The sequence below is a fragment of the Apus apus genome, chromosome 4 (genome assembly GCF_020740795.1).
Source record: "Apus apus isolate bApuApu2 chromosome 4, bApuApu2.pri.cur, whole genome shotgun sequence".
NCBI lineage: Eukaryota > Metazoa > Chordata > Aves > Apodiformes > Apodidae > Apus > Apus apus.
In genome coordinates, this window is record NC_067285.1 from 92,016,521 (window position 1) to 92,042,620 (window position 26,100).

General features: G+C 41.2%; 1 protein-coding gene across 2 annotated transcripts; it reads right to left on the reverse strand.

Moving 5' to 3' along the window:
* Positions 1-3: 3 nt before the first annotated feature.
* Positions 4-23,757, reverse strand: PGM2 (phosphoglucomutase 2). 2 transcript variants are annotated; one of them, XM_051616372.1, is made up of 14 exons: positions 23,623-23,757; positions 19,265-19,432; positions 18,301-18,407; positions 17,871-17,955; positions 16,583-16,666; positions 15,001-15,194; positions 13,650-13,839; positions 12,955-13,052; positions 10,305-10,485; positions 10,095-10,188; positions 9,077-9,206; positions 1,975-2,164; positions 1,195-1,328; positions 4-402 (listed from the first exon to the last, which is right to left on the reverse strand). In XM_051616372.1, exons 1-14 carry the CDS (start codon positions 23,692-23,694, stop codon positions 300-302), a joined length of 1,830 nt encoding a protein of 609 aa, XP_051472332.1. In that variant the 5' UTR covers positions 23,695-23,757; the 3' UTR covers positions 4-299. The 2 variants fall into 2 exon arrangements, with proteins under 2 accessions (XP_051472332.1, XP_051472333.1); XM_051616373.1 differs by lacking the exon at positions 23,623-23,757 and adding an exon at positions 20,380-20,594.
* Between the last annotated feature and the right edge of the window lie 2,343 nt (positions 23,758-26,100).

Genomic DNA, 26,100 nt, shown 5'->3' on the forward strand with positions numbered 1-26,100 from the left:
GAATCAGGATATTACTTATAATATTTAATTAAAACAAGTTTTGATTGAAATATATTTGCAGTCAACTTTTAGTACACAGAGCTTTTATTTCAACTGATTGGGATCTTTTGGTCCTTTAAGGGTAGAGGTACTTTCCTTCCGAAGTAAGATACTAGATCCAAGAGTACCCAGTGTAACTTGATAAAAGCAGAAGTCTTTTTAGTCTGAGCTCTCAGATGTTTGGTCCTAAAAATCCTTACTTCTTAAATAATGCAATTCTAATGCTGAAAAAACCAATTAAGGTAGTATCTTTCACTATTTTACTCAGTCTTTCGTTGAAGATTATTTTTTTCTGGTTGAAAGAAGTGTTTTTCAAGAGCGTTGACCAATTCATCTAGTTCCTTCTTCAGCTGTTCAACATCACTGAGGAAGAAAATCCACACAAATACAGAACACAGTGTCAAAGTGGAGAAGCTAAAAAGCATATTTACAGTCTGAGGAATTTTTAAGTGTTGCATTGGTTTAGACAAACATCTACTAAAGCTACACTTGATTTCTTATGGTATTGCACTGATGTTCACTTCCAGCTGATGTGCATGAAGGCACTTAAGACTACGGAGAAACCTAAACCCACGATATAATCTAAAATAGAACAATCAGTTTGAGTTCAGAAGATCTTCTATTACTAAATGGATGTAATAAGATGTAATTAGAACTATAAATTTTATACTAGTGTTAGTATTTTCAGATGAATTTTCATCTGTGAGAAAGCATTATTTTCGTAAGTTAAAAATTGCTTATCTGTCAGACCATATGATTGCCAAGACTACCAGTGAAAGGTATAATTACTAAACATACAAGTGTTTAAAATGTATTAGAACACTTTATATATAGTTACATATGTTTAAAGCAACTATGTATGTAAAACAGAAGTGAATATATCGGCTGTTACTTAAGGCAGAATATTTTTCTTGATGTTGTTTTTACTGAATGTGAAACCAAGTTCAAAAGAATTTCAGTGACAACAAGAATGTATCAACACATTTTTTCAATGAAAAATTGAAACAAAGAGTTGAAGCTTTATGCAAATACTTTTGCTAAAACAATGACTGAAGCAATAATATTTGATCACGGAGAGCCCCTTCCCCACCAAAACAATTCCAAAAAGCCACACAGCCCCTATTACACAGCATTTATTGCTGAAAGTTACAATACCTGTTTCCAGGAGGTGCACAAAGTTCAGAATAGTATTTGATCTTTGGTTCTGTCCCACTGGTTCTCATTGTGGCCACTCCTCCATTAGCAAAAGTGAACGTTATCATTTGGCTACTTTTACTAGTGGGAAGTATCTAGAAATAGCAGAACAATTTTTTAGAAGCCTAGAAAGTACCTATATATAATGAATTTAAGACAAAACCCATGACTTGATGTCATATAGGATATGTCATAAGGATCAGTTAAAATTAAGCTTTGCTCTGTTTTCTTCATCACCATGGCCTTGAAACCACAATAGACAAGTGACAGCCTTACCCTCAACCCAGAATGTGACAGCAGTAAATTACTGCTAGGCAGCTCATTGCAAGTCTAGTCAACATTTTTAGTACAAATAGAAATTGCTCTGTGATGACATTTCACGGGAGAAGAAAGATGAATTGTGGAAAACTAAAGAATGCAAAGCCTCATCTCAGTAGGCAGTTTAACTTACAAGAAGATAATGCAAGATTGCCACAGCAAGACAGCAAGATGCTCCCACCTGCCTTTACAGACTGTCATCTTGGAGAGAAAAGACACCACAAAACCAAACAAAAAACCCCAGCCCTCCTGCCCTTTCCCAGTCTTCATTTCCTCCCAACAAGGCAAAATAATAATCCCCAATCTAACTTATTTTAAGCCTCAGATGTAACAGTATGCTTACGGTGTTTCTTCATTAAAAAAGCTATATATGTAAGTGTAAATACAGATATGATTTATATAAAATTTTAAAAATATACTTACAGCCTTTTTATCTGGCTGGCTGCTGTCATACCCAGTAGTTAGATCCCTTATTCCAGAAACTTTAAATCTTCCACAAGATTTTGGGTATGTGTTTTTTCCATCAAAATTTCGAAGGTTGTCAAAAAGCTGTTGAATAACTTTAGGATCATGACAGATGAAATACGAAGCTTTGGTAATATGGAAGCCGTATCTGTGAAGACACAATATTAATGAATTGAAGAAACAATGTTCTTTGAGTTGTGCACCATCCACATTATGCAACCTTCTATAAAGCAAGAATATTTACTCATGGTCACCCAACTGTAGCATCAGTTCACCGTCTTCAAATTTTAAAAAGGCCTCAACTGCTTAATTTTCCTATTTTACATGTTTTAAGGAAACTTCTGTGCAGACACCTTTTCATGATTCAAAATGAGAAAGTTACTGCTAAACCAAAGGAAAAAAAAGTCATTATTGCCTTGAAGATCTAACCACCACAGAATGAGAACAGACTACACCTAAATAGCTTCCTTGACTGGATTCCAGCTGACCTTTTCTGAGTTAAACAAATTCCAGACTGTTTTTTTCCCATCACACTTCAGAAGCTGCTTTTCCATTAAAGTATTTCTACTAAACCAAACTGTTCTGAACATCATCTCTTTACCTTATCCGTTTGCTGCCGGGTAATATGATGCAGAATCTGCATCAAAGACTAACCGCCTGCTAACAAGAACTCTTCAAAACAGCATATTGTTGAAAAGTATACAAGCCTGGACTGGTTGTTTAAATGAGCTCTTACTTTAGTAACACTTTGATGAGTATCCTTGATGCCAGAGAAAACCTGAAGGGCAGAATCTTTTGTTAGTATTGGGATACTCATGTTAGAAACCTAGAAGGTTCCTTAAATAGGGTCATATTTATACAAAGGTCAATAGTTGAACCTATCCTATATTTGATAGAACTGATAAGCTTGCTAAGACTGTGTCATTTTCCTGATCTGCCTTGACTTCTTGAATGGATTCCCCCTCCCATCCCTCCAGAATACAAAGTAGAGTTTCTTCTGCTTCAACAGCAACTCACAAGACAAATTTGATGAATGACAAAGTAGTAAGGAGTAGAAAACTGCAACTCTATGCTAGCCAGAGGCAGGCAAAGAAAAAAACCACAAACACAAAATGACCCCCCAAAACAAGACACCCCCCTCCAGTTCTAATTATCAAGCATCAATTTAATAAAGAATCATAGAATCATAGGGGTTGGAAGGGACCTCGAAAGATCATCTAGTCCAACCCCCCTGCCAGAGCAGGGTCACCTAGAGTACATCACACAGGAACGCGTCCAGGCGGGTTTTGAATGTCTCCAGAGAAGGAGACTCCACAACCTCTCTGGGCAGCCTGTTCCAGTGCTCTGTCACTCTCACAGTAAAAAAATTTTTTCTGATATTCACCTTAAACCTCCTATGCTCCAATTTGTATCCATTACTCCTTGTCCTATCACTGGTCATCACTGAAAAAAACTTAACTCCATCTTCTTGACACTCACCCTTTACGTATTTGTAAACATTGATGAGGTCACCCCTCAGTCTCCTTTTCTCCAAACTAAAGAGACCCAGCTCCCTCAGCCTTTCCTCATAAGGGAGATGTTCCACTCCCTTCATCATCTTTGTGGCTCTGCGCTGGACTCTTTCAAGCACTTCCCTGTCCTTCTTGAACTGAGGGGCCCAGAACTGGACACAATACTCCAGATCCGGCCTCACCAAGGCAGAATAGAGGGGGAGGAGAACCTCTCTTGACTGACTAACCACACCCTTTCTAATACACCCCAGGATGCCATTGGCCTTCTTAGCCACAAGGGCACATTGCTGGCTCATGGTCATCCTCCTGTCTACCGGAACGCCAGGTCCCTTTCACGTACACTGCTCTCCAGCAGGTCAGCCCCCAACCTGTACTGGTGCATGACATTTTTCTTCCCCAAATGCAAAACTCTACACTTGCCCTTGTTAAACTTCATCAGGTTTTTCCCCGCCCAACTCTCCAGCCTGTCTAAGTCTCTCTGAATGGCAGCACAGCCTTCTGGTGTGTCAGCCACTCCTCCCAGCTTGGTGTCATCAGCAAACTTGCTGAGGGTACATTCTGTACCCTTATCCAGGTCGTTGATGAAGATGTTGAACAACACCGGTCCCAGTACCGACCCCTGAGGGACTCCACTAGTCACAGGCCTCCAACTAGATTCTGCCCCATTGACTACAACTCTCTGACTTCTTCCTTTCAACCAGTTCTTGATCCACCTCACTGCCTGATCATCAAACCCATACTTGATCAACTTATCTACAAGGATGCTGTGGGAGACCGTGTCAAATGCTTTACTGAAATCAAGATAGACCACATCCACCGCTCTACCATCATCTATCCACCTAGTAATTTCATCATAGAAGGCTATGAGGTTAGTCAAACATGACTTACCCTTGGTAAAACCATGTTGACTGCTCTTGATGACCCATCTCCTTGATATGCCTAGAGATAGTGCCAAGGACAAGTTGTTCCATCACCTTTCCAGGGATGGAGGTGAGGCTGACCGGTCTATAGTTACCCGGGTCCTCCTTCTTGCCCTTCTTCTAGACTGGTGTGACATTTGCTATCCTCCAGTCCTCAGGCACCTCTCCTGTTACCCATGACTTACCGAAGATGATGGAGAGTGGCCTAGCAATGACCTCCGCCAGCTCCCTCAACAACCTTGGATGCATTTCATCCGGACCCATCGATTTATGGATGTCCAGATTACGCAACTGATCCCTAACCCAATCCTCATCTACCTTGGCAAACTCCTCCTTTATCTTGACTTGTTCTGGGGCTATATGAAACTGGGGCTCATGGGGAAAGCCTGCAGGAGTAAAGACAGAGGCAAAGAAGGCATTCAGCACCTCTGCCTTCTTTAAATCCTCTGTCACCAGGGCACCCACCTCATTCAGCAGTGGGCCTATATTGCCTCTGGTATTAGTTTTGTTGGCTATGTATTTGAAAAAGCCCTTTCTATTGTCCTTAACCCGACTTGCAAGGTTAAGTTCCAAGGAGGCCTTAGCTTTCCTAGTTGCCTCCCTACATTCTCTGACAACAGTCCAATATTCCTCCCAAGTAACCAGCCCCTCCTTCCATGATCTATAGATTTTCCTTTTCCACTTGAGTTTCCCCAGCAGTTCCTTTTTTAACCACGCTGGTCTCCTAGCTCCCTTACTAGATTTTCTACCCATTGGGACACACTGATCCTGTGCTTGCAAGAAGTGGTCCTTGAATGTTGACCAGCTATCTTGAGCCCCTTTACCTTCTAGCACTCTGTCCCATGGGACTTCCCTTAACAATTGATTGAGGAGGCCGAAGTTTGCTCTGTGGAAGTCCAGGGTTCTGGTCCTGCTGGGTATTCTGTTCCTCCCACACAGGATCCTGAACTCCACCATCTCGTGGTCACTGCAGCCAAGGCTGCCATTGATCACCACTGCTTCAACAAGGCCCTCCTTGTTGGTAAGCACAAGATCCAGCAGCGCTCCTCTTCTAGTCAGCTTATCCACCATTTGCATTAAGAAGTTGTCATCAATGCACTGGAGGAACCTCCTAGACTGTGAAAGGCTGGCTGTGTAAGTCTTCCAGCAGATATCGGGATAGTTAAAATCTCCTATGAGGACCAAGGACTGTAATTGTGAGGCTGATTTCAGCTGCCTGTAGAAAGCCTCATCAACTTCCTCATCTTGATCAGGAGGTCTGTAGTAGACCCCCACAACTGTATCACCCATACCACCCTGCCCTTTAATTCTTACCCACAGACTTTCAACTTGCCCCTCATCAGCCCCTGCATAAAACTCGATACATTCTAGCTGCTCTCTCACATAAAGAGCAACTCCACCACCTCGCTTCACCGACCAAAAAGCACATAGCCATCCATGGCCACATTCCAGTCGTGTGAGCTGTCCCACCATGTCTCTGTTACTGCTACCAGATCATAACCCTTAGCCCGCACACAGACCTCTAACTCTTCCTGTTTATTCCCCATGATGCGTGCATTGGTGTACAGGCATTTCAGGAAGCAAGCAGAGCCCACTGGTGGGACCAAATCCTCCTTAGACCACCCCCCTTCAGGCCCTGGTATGTTTCTCTTGGGCTTGTCCCTAACAGACCCAGTTTTCTCCCCTTCCCCCTTCACATTTAGTTTAAAGCTCTCTCAATGAGCCCTGCTAAGTCCTGCCCCAAAAGCCTTTTCCCCCTCTGGGACAGGTGCATCCCACCTGCCACCATCAGGCCAGGTGTCTCATAGAGCAGCCCATGATCAAAAAATACCAAAGCCCTGCCTTTGGCACCAGTCTCGTAGCCATTCATTGATAAATAAACTCTTCCTGTTTACCTCTCCACCCATTCTTACAGGAGGTATGGAGGCAAACACTACTTGCGCTCCAGACCCCCTAACTAGCCGTCCCAGGGCCCTGAAGTCTCTCTTCATTGCCCTTACATTTCTTGTAATAATTTCATCACTACCAACCTGAAAAATCAGCAGCGGGTAGTAATCAGATGGATTTACCATACTAGAGAGTTTCCTTTTAACATCTCTAATGCAAGCCCCAGGGAGGCAGCAGACCTCCCTGTGGGATGGGTCAGGTCTACAGATGGGCCCTTCTGTTCCCCTCAGAAGGGAGTCTCCCACCACAATTACCCTCCTTTCCTTCTTAGTTGAAGAAGTCCTAAGTCGTGGAGCTGAGCGACAAGTCCTAGGTAGTTCACTAGACAAATCTGTCACTCCAGCCTCATTTTCCTGTCCCTGAAGTTCCAAGGCCTCATACCTATTCTTCAGGGGCAATTCGGAGGGCGGAGGGGGTTGGGAGGGTTTTTTCTTGCCTCTCCGAGGACGGACCTCCCTCCATTCCTCCATGTCCCTAAAGTTCTCTCCTTCTGTCTGAGGACAGGCGGGGAGGGGATCCCTCACTTCTTCTAGCACCTCTTCCTTCTGCCCTTGCCTCAGGGTTTGGCTCCACCAATCTATTTCGCTCTCACATTCTCTGATGATTCTAAGTCTTTCAACCTCCTCTGTCAGTCTAACCACCTGCTTGAGGAGATCACTGACTTGCTCACACCGCACACATGCGGTGCCACTGGCTCCCTCTGGCACCAGTGCCAGGCTCAGGCACTCGCTGCAGCCAGAGACCTGCACGGCTGCGTGCCTGCTCAGAACCTCCGTCTGAGTTCCCATATCCTTTTTCAATACGGTTTTAGGGCGTGTTGCCACCATGCTAGAGAAATTTACCGGTGTTCTCTGCTCCCTGCCTGCCCTCGCTCTCCGCGTGCGCTCGCGCTCCCCGCCCTCGCGCCACTCCCTGCTCCTGCCGCTCTCCGCTCTGCGCTGCCGCGCGCTCTGAGGAGCTGCCGAGATGGCCGCTGTTAAACCTGCCGCCGTTCTCAGCCACACCCCTGCCACCTCAGCCTTCCTGTTCCTCTCAGGATTCCCGCTCAGACTCGGGTCTCCTCGTTCTGCTCCGGCTTCCCCGTCTCCGGGAAGCCCGGCCCCTTCTCTAATCCTCAGTAATTAAAGGAGCAGCTCTCACCGCTGCCGGTGCCGCTGCCGCTCTCCGCTCTGCGCTGCCGCATGCTCGAGCCGGTTTGTATCCTTCCTGTATCTGTAGCTTTTCCACAAACAGCAACTATATGTGGTGACATTTTTGAGGTGCATCTACAGACTGCTTTTACACTAAATAAGCTCTGACTTTAGAGTCCTGTTGGGTGGCTATGTGCACAGTGGCACTGTGGAACAGTTCAGTTCCACTCATTTGAATATTCTGTTTCTGAGGGCAGCCAGAAGCAGGTGTTTACTGAATGAGTATGAGAAAAATAAAGCACAACCCAGAGAAGGGTAATTCTTTGACTACACACTTCCAGCTACTAATAAAATTATTAGTATTATTAATATTCTCATGTCAGATGCTATATTTGTAGCTCTAGGCATGTATACCTCTTCCTTCCATTTATGCTACTGTTTCTTGAACCCACCTAAGCTTTTGCCATGTTCAATAGCTGATAAATCCCACAATTTATTTATGCAGTGTTTTAGCAAGTCATTGCCACTTGATTTCTTCTTCAACAGTGGATGAAACAGACATGGCTAGTGCTGCATACACATGAGAGATCTGAGGATTGGAGAACAAGCAGCACCAAGGCTTTTCTGTGAGTCTCTGCAGGCTCCACCACTCCTTTGTTAGCATCCGAGACATGAAGAGGTGGAGAGTACCAGCCAGCCTGTACTGTTCCCTCCTTTAAAACAAAAAAACCCAACCCCACCACCACCAAAAAACACTCCCTGCTCCAATAGCCATCTTTGCTATAGATTTCTGTAGGTCTTTGAACACATTAAACAAGACCAAAAGAGAAGTAGTGCCTCATATGAAAGTTCTCAGAATTAGACCCAGCTGTATAAAGCCAATAGTCACCATCAGTCACAGCATTTCTGCATAATCAGATCCAATCTCTGTATTCAGGAGCCGAAAGAGACCAACCAACCAACATATACTATCCATCAAAAAAGACAGAACAATATAATAAAAAGCCTAATTTTAGAGCCAACTAGATTTAATTTAATCACAAGTAGCCCTGCAAGCAAAGCAGAAGCAAGCGGGCTTCTATGAGTAGAATTAATACACAAGAGCTCCTTAGGCTCATTCTGCCATCAACATGTTTGTGTGTCTGGCAGTTCTAAGCAGCAAGAGTCTCTGTGATCTCTGCAACACAGCAACGCTGCTGACCGAAAACCAGGCCAATCCTCTGTAAAAGGACCCAAGAGCAGAACTTCCCAAAAGGGAGAAACCTTCCAGACGAGTGAATAAAAATACTTCAAAAATCTCATTTATTAATAGGGAATTAGTATGGTAATATTGGTTTTCAAATACCTTGACACAAAACTAAATAATAAATGTATTCAGGCCTATGAAGCAGGAGTGCTTTCTAGAACATTACTATTAACACAGAATTGTGTTAATAGTACAATAACACAATTTTTGTTTCTTCATATACTATAGGTTGCTATTGAGTCCCTGTTAACCCTGGTATGTGGAATTGAGAAAAACTAAACATTAAACATTTATAATTGAACTCACTCATTATAGACAGCTTTCAGTTGCTGAGACAAAGACAAATTCCTGCTTGCCAGAAAGCTAGCCATCTCTGCAGTTATAACAGCAGCGCTGACACCATCTTTGTCCAGAACAGCAGGACAGCACATATACCCTAAAACAAAAAAAATACATATATATTTGATGTATTTTAATGAGGAAATAAGATAAAATGGGGAGAGGGGGGGGGTTAATCAAACAAACATATTTTAAAGGAGAAATGCACATGACCATAATACAGACATTTAAAACTAAAAGTGGAAAAAAAATTTTATTTCCTAATCAGTGTTAAATTTGATAAGCAAGTGTGGGAAACTGTTCTTTTCTTCCCCACATAAGTATGTAATGGAATTTCAAGATAGAGACAGATTTGTATTGTATCTGTGCCAGATGCTCCTAAGTACTTTTGGAGCTCTCATGAAAGAGAAATGCCACACTGCAGGAACAATGCAGGCATAGCCCTTTGTCTCAAATATTATCCTTGCACGGTAGCATGCAGTAACACTGATAATTATACATCAAATTAGTCACATTTTCTCTGGTTTTCAGGTTCTGAGATACTCAAGAAGTAGTATTACAGCTTTACAAATTCCTTCTCATAAATGTATAGCTTTTATTCATATCTTTCAAACTTACAAGTATAATCTGGCAGAGTTCTTCATTTATTTTATTCACATTTAAAATAAGCTTAAATCTGTCAGACTAACATATCAACTTGAAGTCTGAAAAATGTGTTGTTGTTTTTTTTAAATAGGTTGTGCAGCATTTGCAGTCCAAGCCTACACAGACATGCTACTGAAGATAGATACATCTAGCTCACATCATCATACTTTGTGCTAAGCAGAGATACAAAGGATTAAGACAAATAATCCAAATGGATGATATTGATTACTCACTGGAAATACCCCCATTGTGTTGAGGGCACCTTTCCATTGCCATTTTTTGCAATAGTCCTACTTTCACAATTTTACAGGATACTAGAACATAATATTCTGTTTCTTACCTATAGCCTCCTCAAATGCAAAAAGAACAGCTTTTCCCTGGTCCATGAGCTGCTTGGCACGATTGCCCATCCACTTGAAACCTGTCAGTGTTTCCTACAGGAGTCAGAAGAAAAAAAGGCATTAAAGATAAAAGCAATGTTTTACAAACATATGACACTGTGCAGGTAAGCAAATAAGAGAACAGGGAACAACATCTAACAACATGTTACCTCAAAGTGAAAACCTTCCTTCAGTGCAATTGCTCTCAGGATTTTGGAAGAAACAGTGCTGGATAACATGTACACATCTTTAATGGCACGAGTATCCCTATTGTGATTTTTCCAACAAGTGAAGATCCACCAGCCTAAAAGAGCTCCCAGCTCATTTCCAGAAAACACTTTCCATTCACCACTGGATGGAAAAAAATAATAGAAAGTATATGAATTCAGAGGATAATACTGGGGAAAAAATAAGCCACTGCTTCTTCCATACCTGAATACTACCAAATTAAACCACCACATCTGAATTCCAAGTAACAGTAACAAGATATTATGTGTTCATTATGAACAAACAGAAAAATTTCTCCCCCAGAAAATTCTGGTTACCTTTCTCCTCCATCATACGTACCAGCTTTTGATTTTATCCAAAGATGAAACAGTGATATTTGCAGTGTATTGTAAGTAAAACAAAAATATTCAGCGGACAAATTATAAAATCAGTGATTAAGACAAGCACAGACACTGAAAATCCAATTCTCAAGTGATCAGTATTTTTAGTTGACTCAGTGACAAACACTTTTTATTTAATTACAAATACATCAATTGGCCATTGAGGAAGATTGGGAAAAATCTCAAACTCATAAAAAAACATTAACATTGAATTGTTGAAACAAGAAAAATTGAAGAAAAGAGACAGATGTCAAAACTGCACAAAAATTCCCAGTCACAAAAGGGCACAAAGACACTGCCAAACTGACAAAAATCAAGACCTACAGAACAGTACCTGTTTTGAAAGAGAAGCAGACTCAGTCTCCTGCATTTATTGATGCCAAGAGGCACAAAGCAATGCACAGCGACAACTTAGTGTAAGAGCGCTGAGAGAGTGTGCTCTAGCAGGAGTTTCTGTCAAAGAAGAAGTACAGATACTGTAGAAGCTTATATATATTAATGTTTGATTAGTGTATGAACAGCTACAGCAGAGGTTTGAGAGGAGGACGCAGGACCAAAAGTTAGGAGACAACTAAGACTAGCTAAACTATTAGCAAGGAGGTGGCAGAATGAAGACACTATACTCTCAGTGGTGATGGACACAAACTAACACCCTTTCTCTCTGAGTCTCTGATAGCTGTTTTTAGACCAAAAAACATGAGTGATTTTGTGTTCTTGTTTTAAACCTTCATCACTAGCAAAAACTGAATCTTTTTATGCTTTTTTGTCAACACTGAATTGCCAACTGAGGCTGGCACATGCCAAAATACTAAAATAAGGATATTCCAGCTAACACTGCCAAACAGAGAGTGTCAGTTATCCCACTCTTCTTCTACAGAGAAGCTTCCTCAGTTAGTGCCATGAGGACAAGGAGTTTAAAAAAAGAAAACCAAACCCAAAACTCCTAAGAAAACACCACCACCTTTAAAGCTGCTAAAAGAGCAAAACAGGTTATCTGGTGAGAAAAATGGATATTTGCTCTGTCTCCTTTTACTGAGGTTTTGGAATTTGCATAACTGATTCAGTTTCAAATATCCACAGTCACTGAGGACTTCTAGCAGGTGCCAAACTTATTCATTCCTTGGGTACCAAGGACTGTTGCAATGATTTTATATTCCTCTTCTGCTCTCATGCACAGGGAATTGATTCACAGTAGTTCTGCTCCTGGCCCAGCAGCAATTTTTGTTCTGCTCCTCTCTAAGCCGAAAACCTTGAAGTTTATTTTTATTAAAGAATTATGGTTTTTAACTGTTCAGATTAGTTTCTGCTTTATCAAGGTAGATAAAAGAGAAACACCACTATTTGTACGTATGATACCAAGTGCAGTACTTCAGCTTATTTTCATTCATCAAATATAACCACAATGCATAAATGCAAACAATAGCAGAAGTACAGGATATCAGGGAGCATGAAATAAGGGATAGCAATATTGGGCTAGAACTACAGGTTACACATTCCATACGGATGAAAAATGTATGAGAAGCCCCCGTTTTAGCAAGTCTACCTTTTGTGTTCCTGTTCTTTGACAGGATAAATGATGCATGTATAGCTGATCCTTAAAGGACAGAGTGCAAATGACTATACTGAAAAGTACCAAACACTGACAAAGCTTAAGGTGAAATGCAGGTATGTAACATTATGCATAGAAGCAGTGAACTGAGCGAGAGAGGCCCCAGGAATCTCATGATCAGTAAAATGTCTGGTCTAACAGTATTTGAGAAAGAAGGAACTCACATTAAAGAAGAGAGACATTCTCTATTCCTGAGACTGTCAGGGAACTATAAAGGTTCTCCTGAATATTAAAGTTTAATAAGGACAGCATGAAAGAATGTTTATCAGTCTTCTGTGAAAAATTTCTAACTGAAAACCTACCTTTAAAAAAGTATAGCACAATCACAGCAATTCACATGCTTCTGTGCATGCCTCAAGTACAGCAAGTGTCAAGTATTTATTCAGGATTCTGTAAAGCATCTAATATTTAGCATTATTTCATATACTGCCCCCACTGTGGTCTGCTTCATACAGTCCTCTCACATTTCTATGTGTTTTCAGTCCGAAAACATCTACTGTGACTATTCTATCCTCCTTGGCCAGACAGGTTGCAAGAATCCCCCAAATAAGCCTAGCCTTTCAGTAAAAAATGTAAATGGTTTGCATTTGTTTATTACCATACCTCTCTTGTTTCTCTGCCACTGCAAGTCGATCAGCATCAGGATCATTTGCTAAAATGATTTTTGCCCCATCTTTTTCCGCCAAAGCAAAAGACAGTGTCTGGAAAAGTGGTAAGCAGGACCAGATGAGTGTTAATACTGCCAAGTAATATTTTCACTTTCCTTATAGGATTTAAATAACTTTCCCAATGTATTTAATGCCAAACACCCAAAAATCATCATGTGTCTCAAAAAAATTAACTGCAGCCTGAGACAAATGCTACTTAGATTCAACAGGATCCTTCAATAACAAAGTATAACAAAAATACTTGTAGCAGAAATTCTAGACACCTGTCAGGACTTCCCCTGTTCCCTCCCAGTGTTGTAAACAGAAGAATTTAGTCCTTGCATTTCACATGTAAACTGTAGAAACCCACTGAAGATTTTTTTATTATTATTTATTTTTTTAAAAGGAACTGTGACACTTTGTTCTATGTGCAGATGCTGCCCCTTCTGTTAGAAAGGAGTTTAAAGTTATAGCTAGTTATTATGAGATTGGTTCACAGAGAGTTATAAAGTTCAGCTAACTCTTCACTAAATGTCAGGCTGTGAAAACAGAAACAAAATAGTCCTTCAACCAATATTTATAGCCATGACTGCTGGCAGGAAGAAAACACTATTTGAAAGACATTGCAGCTATTAAAAAATATGTATTTACCAGGACACCTTTGCCTTCTTCAGGATTTGGATACTTCACTGTGGGAAATTCTGGATCAGGATCCTTCTGCTCCGGAACAGCAAAAGGAGGGCTAAGGTCAAATGCCTTGAAGGCCAACTGCACAAATTTATGACCTACACCATGCACAGAAGTATGAACAAATTTCAGGTTTGTTTCCTTGTTTATATTCCTGAAATAAAACAGATTAGCGGTAAACTTGGATATTGAAGAATATTCTGCACAAAACTGACTACAATTAGCAACAGATCTGATCAGTATTCTGTATCGCTTATGAAATTATACATTAAAGAAGGTCAGATTTTAAAGGTAACAGCTTGAAAATTGGCTTAGCCTCATTTTTCAGCAATATGAGTCTCTCTCAATAGCTAATGTCCTGCTATGCACAAATCACTGGCATAAGAAACCTGGGACACTCTATGCACCCCAAAGGAGGCAAGTGGAAAAAAAAATACAACTGACTAATAAGAATAAGACGCTTCATCCCCAACTCTGGCATTTAAACCAGCTTCAAAGACTGTGAACACAGTGAACTGACAGCAGCATGCTTCATTTGAGCATAATCATTTTTATGCAGGACATTACTGAAAATGTAGAACATACATAATGGCATGCAAACTTGCAAGGAGACATTTAACACCTATTCTGAAAAAGCAGCATAATTTCTCACATAGCGCAAACTTCCTAATAATTATTACTTCACTTTTAGCAAGAGTAAGAACATGGGGGTTTGTGTAAAATTTTGTGTAAGTATGCAGATCTAACAGGTTGCTGCTCATCTCGTAAACTGATTCTACTTGCTGATCACAAACACCCAGATGATCTTGTTGAGTAAAGCAAGCAACAGGAGCTTGTATAAGGTGCCCAAGGCCACCAGGAGCACACACAAGGCTAGAATGACAGAGCAAGACCTCCTTCTTCTAGAACTACCTTAGCAGCTTCTTCATCTTCTCTTTTAAAAGCTCATTTTAAGGCTGTGATTCCACAGCATGAAGTTGGTCCATCAGTGTTGGCCCTTAGCTCACCCCCAGCTGCACAAGATATCCCCAGTCTTGCTGTGGCATTTGGCTGATGTGTGGTCATGCTAATACAGGTAGATGAGATAATCAGAAACAATTTGCTCACTCTGCTGGGTTAGATTTCTGACAGGCTAGCTTCATGCACTGGTTTACTACATCACCACACAGCTGCCACTGCCACAGAAGATGACAAGAAGGCACAGATAGAACTGGATCATGGCAGCATTGTGGCTACCCAGACTTCCATCAACGTAAACCATCATGATGATGTACTAGATGGAAAATTCTGCATTCTTAAAGGAGTTAACAGTTACCTGTGAAAGCACTGTTTCTGTATGTCTTTGAAATACTCCTTATTGACAGTGGCATATGGATCATGAAGTAGCAGATTGCTGTCAATCAGTTTGTCATCCCAAGCCTGAGGCCACGGCTCTTGGTTCTCCTCAATAGCTTGAGAAATTCCTTTGTCATGAGGGGAAATGATCTGAGCACCATTTTCCCAGTAAACCTAAATAATAAGTAGGTAAGAAAGTAGGATAGCTTTGTTACTTTTTTGTTGTTGTTGACTAGAGTGCACTACATTTGGTAGAGTATTACAGTAAATTAGGCTCAAGTGTATCCAGAGTACACCCCTTTTCATATTCCCAATGTTTCCTCTCACATCGCATTTTTATTCTATTAAAAATTCTGTTTAAGTTTATCAGAGGCTATCAAAATCCATAATGAAAAAAGGAGTAAGACCCAACTGTCTGCCTGGCAGCCTTGGGATTGCTGATTTGCATGTGATATTTTATATACTTTTTTCAGATTTTTAGGTATAATCATTATATATAGAAGAATTCTTAAGAGGAGAAAAGTGTGCAGAGGTAAAACATTTACCACAAGAAAAACTAAGGATAAAGACACAAGAACTTGGCAGCTGCCTACAGCAGCAGTGTTGCCTCTACAGCAATCACAAATTCAACTAAGTTTCAAGATGTTCATTACTTGTAGTCATCTCCTTTTTGTTGATTGTTTACACATCCAGGAAAAGGTGTACTTATGTTTTTCTTTTTGACAGTTGTTTGCACATTTCCTCCTCCTGATAGCTTACAGACAACAAGTTTAAGGAAAGATACCTAACAGCACCTGGGCAAGGGATGTGTGTAGTCTAAATAGCAAAACATTGAGAAAACATCAAGTTTTTTTAAAAAGTAATCGATAAAACATATAAAAAAGCCTATCAAGATCAACACATAAAATATTTTTAAAGCAATTTTAATACCAGTCAAGTTCTGGAAGGAGAAACAGGAATAAATAATCTCTGTTAATGCCTTTTTTTCTATTAAGAAGACAAAAGAAGTTCAATTTTTAGATTTTGGAAACAGTCTGTATATAACTAGTCCAGCTATGGGACTGGCATACAGGCAGCTCAGCCATGTTTTTTTTCAGTGGAAACCAGAATTCTGTAATAGGAAAGAGTCACACTGATAATTGTGTCACTTGGCAAAAGAAAAATATGCTACATGAGGTTAAAGGAATTTATTCAAAAGGTTTTGGACAAGCAACTTGTTAGTTTTAACATCGTTTTTAATTCTCTGGGTTTGCAAAGAGATCTTTCTAAATCATGAATTGGAGAAGTGATTAATGCTTTTGAAAAAAAGCCAGTTAATATTTTTCAAGTGTTCCAACGCATACTACTTGTCTTCCTGCTTTTCAGAGCTAAAATTTTAATTATATTTTAGTATAACATGCTACTGGCTTTAAATACATAAGACTTGAAGAGACATCAAAAATCAAACTATGAATTTATGTGGTCCACAACATGACAGAAACCATACACAATACTATTGGTGTCTCTACATGGAAAAAATGTTTGAACCCCCCCCCCCCGAAAATAGATTAATATAATAATACCTTGTAGCCATTATCTTGTTTTGGATTATGGGAAGCCGTTACCATAATTCCAGCACAAAGCTTCAGATGTGTTACTGTATATGGCTGTAACAAGAGAAAGGTAACTGAAGTGGAACGTGCAAAATGTTACATATTATTTATTCTCATGCAGATGCAATACTTTCATACTGTTGAACGGAAAGAAAGTCAGGATGTGACTCCTGCAGACTGACTCTAAAGCAGCAGCTACACAGTTCTCCCTCCATTAGACTTGACGTGGCACAAACTTTGTTTTTATAGAAAGAAACCTAATGCACATGTTGCCTGCTGTAGAGTGACTTGAGACACCTAAAGCCTTTAAGAGTGCCAAGTCTGTTGGGGTAACGACAAGGAGTCTGCATAGGCTAGAGAATTGCAACTGGAGTAGTCTTACCTATAGTAGCATTTCAGAGCAGCCCATGGAGCAACTACTCCATTGAGGTTCAAAAGAGAACTGTTTTGGAGAAAGCCCTTACAAATTAGTCCAGGACAGATGGAGTGAATTAAAAATAAAGCATTATTTGTGACCAGAGGTTCAGTCTGAGTTTACTCCTGGGTCTATTTAATAACAGATGCCAAAAACTGCATTTCTTGCAACACTGCTTTAAGCAGCATTTGTGTACATTTGACCCTAAATCTACCAAAATTTGTGTCAGTACAAGAATGCTACAAAGTCTCCATCCCACCATGTTTTGTTTGCAGCACTCCCTGGAGCAACTGGTACAGGGAAAAAATGTTTCATGTAGAGCTTCTCGTTATCGCTCTAGGGCACTGACACCTACTGATCCCAGGGTGCAAGTGCGGACACATTGAACGACCCTCCCGGCATAACTCCAACAACCTGCTATTTAAAAAGGCTACTTTACATTCAATACCCCGGCAAAAATGTCTTTCCTTTTAAAAACAACAACAACAAAACAAAACAACAAACCACAACAAAAACCCTAAATGTTTGTCTATGCTTTAGATTTTTAAGTTTCAGACTTCAGACTTGCCATCAATCTTAGAAATTACTTCTTCTACAAGCAATCTGCCTGAAAGCAGGAAAGAATGGAAACACATCCCACTGTCACTGATATTCCACTAAGCTTTTTCCTTCCTTTGCTGTGAATGTTGTATACTAAATATAGCTAAATAAGCATAAGACTCACTGTAGGTACAGCTTAAAAAGTTAGAAGTGTTTTGTCTAGTTTTCCTCAATGTAAGTATTACATTTTTGACATCTGACAGAATTTTTATGTCTATAAAAATATATAAAGGAGAAACCTACCACAAAAGGAGTTGGTGTTATGTCAGAAAACAGATAAACTGGAACTCCCTGACTGATGAAGGTATTTGCAGCAAGTCTTGCAAACCTAAATAAGGAGAAAAGATGCCTTGAAATTTCTCACCAATTAGTTTCATAGTATTCACAGTTTTTTTTCCCCTCCTCACTCCCATTTGAAACAAAAACAAAACCATGCAAAAACATAAATAACCCCCAAATTACTATACAGACCAAATTTAAATGTGTTCCCTCCCTATTCCCTAAAGACAAAGCACAAGTCTTAAGAACTACTTTGGCATTAACAGAATGTAAAAATGCTATAAATCACTCACCTTGATTCACTCTACAGAAAGGGAATATTACTGTTGAAGCAGATATAAAACTATAATGGATACACAAGACATCTCCAAAATACTTAAAACCTAAAAAGTACCTTTTGCTACTACCTCCACTGGAAAGATGGGCACGAGCATCAAAACCAATCACAACTCCTCTCTTTTTCAGGTCACTGAAATTCTTCTCAAGGTACCTGCAAAATCCCTGAAGGCAACAGCAAATTCACTTCATTACCAAATCAATATTTAATTTGTCATTGCATTAAGATGATTGCTAAGATGTTGACATCTTAGAAAAGCTGAGTGCACGTAACATCTCACTGAACTGGATCTGGATTTGGTTTGTCTAGGACCAATAAACACCAAGAAATACCAGAAACCTTGAAATCAATGTAGTGAAGCTGGACAGCACGTAAGTACTTTTAAAAAAATTAGAACCAACTCCAGAAAGAAAAAGTTAATATGATTTGTCTGAATTGCAGATTTGGATAAGTGATTTAGCCACGTTTGGTCTCAAATGAGAACAACTGGCCAACATTTCAGTTTTTTAACCAAAGTCTCTCCATTTCTTAACGGGATCTCACTCTTAATAATGACAGGTATTTAGGACTGGATACACCACCACTCCAGGCCGCGGTAACTTTAGAGTCTGGGTTTTGTTCAAGCTCTCCTGAAGTAAATCTATTTTAGGACCTATATACATAAATAGAGCTTCACTGCATTTAGGTACATTTACGTCCAAAGTACACAAAGCTTAGCTCAATGCTGGCTGCTTGTGGGTTTTTTTGTAGTTGTTCAGGACCAACTGATCCACTTGAGCTTAACTATATGTAAATTCAGATGCAAATTAAACATGGAAAATAACTTCTTTTACTGGTTTAATAGCTTCTCTCTGCCTGCTTTCAGAGATCAGCACTCAGCTAATTACCATTTTAATGACTTCTGAAAACTGAAGGAATAGTAAAAACCTTGTATTTCCACAGAACACCCATTTGCTTGTTATAAATGTTTTCCATTCACATGTACAACCAGTTAAGTGACATAGAGTGCTCAGCACAGTACCTGGGTTGTCTGGATAATAGTCAAGTCATTCATGTGGGAAATCCCAGCTCCCATGGCAGCTCTGAGCCCTGCTGTGCCAAACTCCATCCGTGAGCCAAAGTATTTCTGCAGTTCCCTGGCATTTCCTTCAGCAACCAGTTGCTTCACTATTGCAGAAGTTTTTGGGTTCTGTAGATACAAAATTCTGACATTCTAGAAGAGGGCTGGTTTGTTTGTTTTAATACACCTAAGCATCTTTACAGACCTTAACTTTCTTTCCCACTCACCGTACTGGGTTATTTTAGTACCAAAACATCACACACCACTTCAAGAATACCACAACCCCTGCTATGTCTTCCTAATTTTAAGACAGGACACTCTCAAGTATTACTTATTTTACATTTACCTTTTTAAGTGAGCACACTTAACAACATACACAACAGTGTATATATCACATTTTAGGAAGGAAAAATATTTCCAAGATGTCTATTTTAATATTTTCTTGATTTAGGGGAAAAAAAACCAAAAAAACAAAAACACACACACACACACAAAAAAAACCAAACACAAAACAAACAAACAAACAAAACAAAACCACAAAACACCAAAAAAAGCACCTTTACAGTTCAGACAATTTTTGTAATCACAACACAAGAGCTACTCTAAACATACATAAAAGTAAGTTAAGCTAATGATTAAGAAATACTTGGTACTTCCATAGTGCTGTAAGTAAAGTTAAAATAAACCAAACAACTAAGCAGACTGGTCAGAAGATAAAGATGACAAATTGCAATATATTTGCAGGTAATGCTTGTAAGAATAAGCACAACTCAGGATGAAAGCTTAGCAACTGCAGCTGAATTCTCAAATGAAATGGATGTGCAGAGTGGCAACAGAAAGGCCACATCAGAGTACTTTCCAACAGGGAGGAGTTTCTAGGTCTCATTTTATTGGTGTATTACTTATATTAACGCTTTATTGTTATAAACTCTTTTTTTTACCCCTCCAAATTTAGGAATTAGTGAAGTCCTCTACACCCCAACATCTCAATCTTCATAACATGGGCTTTGTGAAATTTAATATTTGATTTCTCAAAAACTGATGAGCCAACAGGACAGATGGCACACTCCAGTCACCTGGCAACAGGGTTCCGTGGAGGGGCGGCACACTCCGCAGGTTAGTCACCGCGTGATTACACACACTTCACACTGGAGTGCAAAGGTTATAATTTCCAAATGGACGTAAGCTTTGATTTCTGGTCAACCTCCAGTTTTTCAAATGACCTCATAAAACTCACAGACTTCAGTATTTCTTGGAAGACATAGGTATGCTTACAGCAAGGGAAGGCATATCATCCTGGAGAAAAAAAAATTATGTATTTTCTACAACTCCAAAAAATGCTGCATAACATGCACAGTAGTAGGCACATGGGAGAGCTTGCATACAAAGGTTAAGCATTCTGGAAACCAAACTGAGACCAGGGTCTGGACGCCCTAGTCATTGAGCCGTGCACCTGCTGCTGCAGGGCAAACACCACAGTTTAAATACTCAAAAAGCTGAAGAACCTTTGGTCCTAATGAAGAAGCTATATAATGCAGAACAAGCTGGACTCAGTAAAGAAAAAAATACTAAGATTAGGTTTCCTGGGTGCAATAAGTAATTAGGTACCCCTGAATCACCAACTACAGCTTACAAATTACCAATTTACCAGTCCAAGAATGTTGTAACTGACGCTTCCCTGTAGGATGCCCAATGTAATTATGTAATTATAATTATAGTCTATTCTATAATAATAAACATAATTCTATGTTATAATAGAATAATATAGATCAGCATAACTATTCTGAGTTTAGGCTGTTTAAAAGCTGTCCTGAACTTTTTGCTGCAGCATTAGGCCTGTGTCTTGGACCTAAAGCCTGAACACCTTCTACATCAGGGATCCTCTAGTTTTTCAAGTCTGGTTAAATGCCTGCACGGATCCAGGTAGCTGCCTGAGTCTTGTAGGTTCAGTCTGCACCATCTGCTAGAGAAAACTTGACTGCATGAATTTAGTTGTTTGGGTTGTTCCCTTCCACCACACACACTGTCTCTAAAGTACTGGTAAAAGCCAGGCCCAGGACTGTTCTCATTTTAGGGGGAATGTTCCCATTCAATTTTAGGAATGTTATGATGCCATTGTATACAGCTAAGGGAAAAAATATGGAGCTTTTTCTAAGCTCAAGAAAAAGCCAAAACCAAATCCTCACAGCATCTCTACTAAAGATGGACCCAATGCTATCTGAAGGATGAAGTGCTCCTTTTTTTCATTGATTCTCTACAGTTACATTTTTTCTACTCTCCAACGAAACTGGATAGAAGTATGAGAATACCAATTTCTGTGAGTACAGTTGGCAAAAGTTTTAATACAGAGTTAATAGCCAGTAGTGCGATTTGCTTAAACATTACCTGTTAACTCTTGAGTTATTTACCTTAATGTACACTACAAGGAAGGCCCCCAAAGAGGTTTCATCAATGCAGGAGTCCCCCACAAGACTTCAGAGGAGAGGGACAGCTACTGACCAAGTAGGTTTTACTTTTAGCAAAAGGAGAAGCCACCTTCTAATTTTATGACTGACAATAGAAAGAATGAAAAATATTATATTACTGTCATGAACACAGTGATGAATGTAGCCTGGTAAAGAGGTCAGTATTTGTAATCTAGGTAGAAACTTCCTGTTCAACCAGCAGGATGGACTTCAGGCATACAGCCTTGCTCTTGCAAACTATTATTTTGTAGGAAACATGCAGCTTATCATCATTAAATATTAACCTATCTCTACACATCATCAAAAAGGAACATTTTTTAATATCAGAGTAAATGGACAAGGGTTATATTGGATTCTTCGGTTGCTCAATACAAACATATAAGAGCTGCCTGAGAAACGAAAATACCTCCATTTTTTGAGCAATCAGCAATGGTTATTGCACACCGGTCAATTATTACTGAGTCAAAGATGCAGCTGATAACAAAGAGCTAACATTTCAGAAGTAACAATACTATAAGGGATGCTGCATTAGATTTCCAGAGGGTTTCACAAAATAATCACAATAAACAGCTGAAAATGAAATAATAACACAGAAGACAGGAATATGAGTAGTCAAGGAAGTTTTGGAAATAAGAGGCCCTTTAAAAATCAGACTGTTTTCTCAAAATCAATTAAAAAAAAAAAAAAAAAGACAACACAAAAGCTTATTGTCATTTCATGTGATACTCCAGCATTTCTAAAAGAAGAGCTGGTTTGGCACTGCATTATCAGTAGTAAATCCAGAGCTGGTTCACTGATCAGTACTAGTTTAATGACCTTTAATGAAGAATCACAACAAACTTGAGGTATTTCCTTTAGAACCTGGAAAGAATACTTTAAAAAGAATTATTCTATGCTTTTACTGATGACTTTGAAATAAGCAGAATACCCCTCATGGAGAAAATAAATAAGTAAATAATTAAAAAAGCAGGTTGCACAGAACCCAGAGACCACTGCACATGGTGCTGAGCCCATTGAAGTGACTGACCTGAGGGGGGCGATGAGCAGTGTGTTCCAACACAGCCAAAAAATGTTCATGTATAGGGACCAAAAAAAATGCAAACCCCATATACCACATATGGGCCTGCACCCCAGTGGGAACTGCAGCAGCAAGGAACTACTGTAAACACTTCCAGAACACCACTATGGCAGGACATTTCTTAAGACTTGTGGAATACAGAAATACTGAGATTTTACTTCTGTGCATAGTGCTGTCAAGACCAAAACTGAAGAGGCAAAGGTAAGTCTTACAATGTTGAAGCACCCTAACAGGAAAGGAAATAACCATCCTAAAGTGTTCATAAGTGATAGCAGAAAAAAGGAAGAAAACCCCTGAAAGCAGACAATAAAGAAGATTTAGCAGTTATTTTATTAACAGTGAGGATCACCACTAGGCATTGGGCGACGCTCACAGCAAGTGAGGACAGATTCCACATTTCCCGGTGGTTTTGAAGCAAGCCCACATGTATTTCATGTCATTTGGGAACAGCGTTTCAGTAAACAAAAATACCGAGTTACCAGGAGTTTTTTAACGCTGAGAGACAGACAACACAGCAATGTACTCTTGCCTTGAATAATTTAAGTCTATCGACTGCCCTTAGAGCGAGGGGGAGGGGCGGGGGGAAAGCAGCCCCTGCAGGGCTTTGGGAACAGAAGGAAAGCGCCCAACAAGCGCCTTGCCCGCACCAAGCGCTGACACCGTTTGAAAGCCGGGGCTCGCCCCACGCCTCCTCCCTCACACCTCGCAGCCCCTCGCACCCTGCTCCACGTCCCTGCCGGCCCCGCGGGAAGGCAGGACCCGCCGCTGCCCCTCACCTTGTCCCACAGCAGCCACTGCTCGGCCGCGCGGCGCAGCGCCGCATCCCCGCCGGGGCCCCGCGCTGACATCCCGATGGCGCTGCCTCTGCCGCCTCCGCTCTCCTTCCCGCTTCCGGAGCTCGCCCGCTCCGCTCCGCCCGCCGGGGCCGGGCCGCCCCACCTCCGCCCCACCTCCGCCCCGCCTGCCTGCCCGGGCCGTGCTCGGGGTCAGGGCCGGGGCCGTGCCGGGCTGACCCACCTCCGCCCCGCGGGCCGGGGGGGCGGGGTCGGCCTGCAGGCCTGGGGGGCCTCGGGAAGAGGGCGGTGTGTAAGCATCTTATCTGATGGGCCGCGTCCCTGCAGTTCACCGGCAGGCTGCATCTCTTCCTTTCCCAACCCCTGGCGCTGCCGGGCGCCCCGGCGGGCTCCCTGCGGGGCGAAGGAGGCACAGAGCCCGCGGCGGGCGCCCAGGCTGCCGGCACGGGCGGAGCCCCGGGGAGCGCCCCGGGAGCGGCCCCGAGCGGCACAGCCTAGGAACAATGCAGCCCATCCTTCCCATAATAAAAAAATACTAACAACTTGCATTCGCCTGGAGGCAAAGCGGTAATACTTAATACTGCTTCTCTTTTAACTGCCAGCCAGTCCACCACAGGGAGTTCTTGATGGAAGTGGTCACAGTGCTTGTACTTCTGCTAATTCTGAGCGAACGTGCAGCAGCTGGGCCTCGCATCACAGCCCCCTCAGTGAGACGACCCAGATGAATCCTGCATGATTCCTAAGAATGCTTTTTGTTTATTTGTGAATAAATTTTCTATATACTACACACCTTCAAGTTGGAGCTGCTCACTGTTATCAGCTCTAATGTAGTGTTTCTATGTGTTATGCACTACACCACAAAATACAGGCACGTATGGCTGATTAGAACAATGAGTACTAACTGGGTAAATTTTCACAGAAATAATGGCTTGTACAGATATTTGAAAACCTTTCAAGGTTCACTAGTGTTCTACCAGAATGCATGTGAACAAGAGAAATGCTACACATCATTCACAAAACTGTTAATGAATATTCTTCTGCATTACTCATCAGTAAACATAACAGTTAAGATACCCTTTTGGAAAAACTCTGAGATGAAACATCAGTGCCACTGAAGAGTAAGGAAATCTGACAAAAAATTTCTTTGGCTGTGTTTGGAGTTATCTGTCTTCTCTACCTCTTTGGGGATGATCCTTCAGCAGCAGCTCCTCTGCACTCTGCGTCTCTCTGGCTGAACCCATCTGTCCTCAGCTGCAAAACAAACAAATTGGTAACTGAATTTCACTCGGAAAATTGATTGTGTTCCTCTTGCCAGAATGAAGGACTAGTTAATATTGCATTGATTGAACAACTATTATAGCTTATAGCACGGTGTCTTCAAGAGAAGCCTGAATTGCCAAGCCGTTGCTCTGGCTAAACAGTTCCATAACTTAATCGGGTTTTGGCTGGAATCCCCTGAAGATGCCATGATAAGCCCCTTTGGCCAGTTTGATTTCTCCCAACTTTTTGGGCAGAAGTATAGTCCAGAGAACACTGAACTCTCTTTCTTGCATAATAAGATACGTGGCATTGACGTCCCAAAGTACGAAGGGAAACAGCAGTCGGATTGCTCTGGAGTTCCAGGGACAAGGTGCTCACAATTCAGTAGCTTTTCCCTAGATTTTGTCAACCTGTGTCTCCATCTGATCTAGACCAGGTGCTGCGTTACTGCAGAGAGAGCTGTAAGGGGCAACTGTGACTTCCCTGCACAACTCTGCATCACAAACAAGGTAGAGGGAAAATCCCTGGGTATGGGACAGACACAGAATATGTACCAGCAGGTGTGATGGGGCTGCTGGGCAATGCCAGGCCACTGCCAAGGTGGTGAGCAGGAGGAGGAGCAGGCACCGTGAAGCCAGCAGAGTCACTCGTCAGTGTTGCCAAGACCTGAATCTGAACTCCCGCAAGGGATATAGCTATCTGGGACTTTCCAACAGCGTTTCAGTGGAAGCAATCTGAGCATCCCCTTTGTCCCATGTTTAAAGGATGAGGCAAACAAGGAAGAGGCTGCCCTTGTGGAAATGTTACTGAACTTCTGCCACGATTCTCAAAGGCACAGGAGGAGTAACCACAGAAAAAAGGATCATTTGCGTTAGTGCAGAAACATATAGCCACCAAGCCACTGACTTTGCAAAGCACTCTGACAAAGTATGACCATTAACTCAACTGAAGGAGCTGGAGGAGACAGAAATGGATCTGTGGAGCATCTCCTCTTTCTCCTGAGAGCCTCAGGTTGACTATAAATTGATCAGATTTTCTTCAAGATGAAGGAAAATGGTAATCAGGATCCACCACGTAATGTAGGCTCAGCTGTGCTACTGAAAACCTGTTTGAAGGTCCTCACCTAATATCCTCTGGGACTGCTCTGAACTGAGTGGACAGAACCATGCACCTTTCAAAATGCCAGTCTTAAAAGCCTCA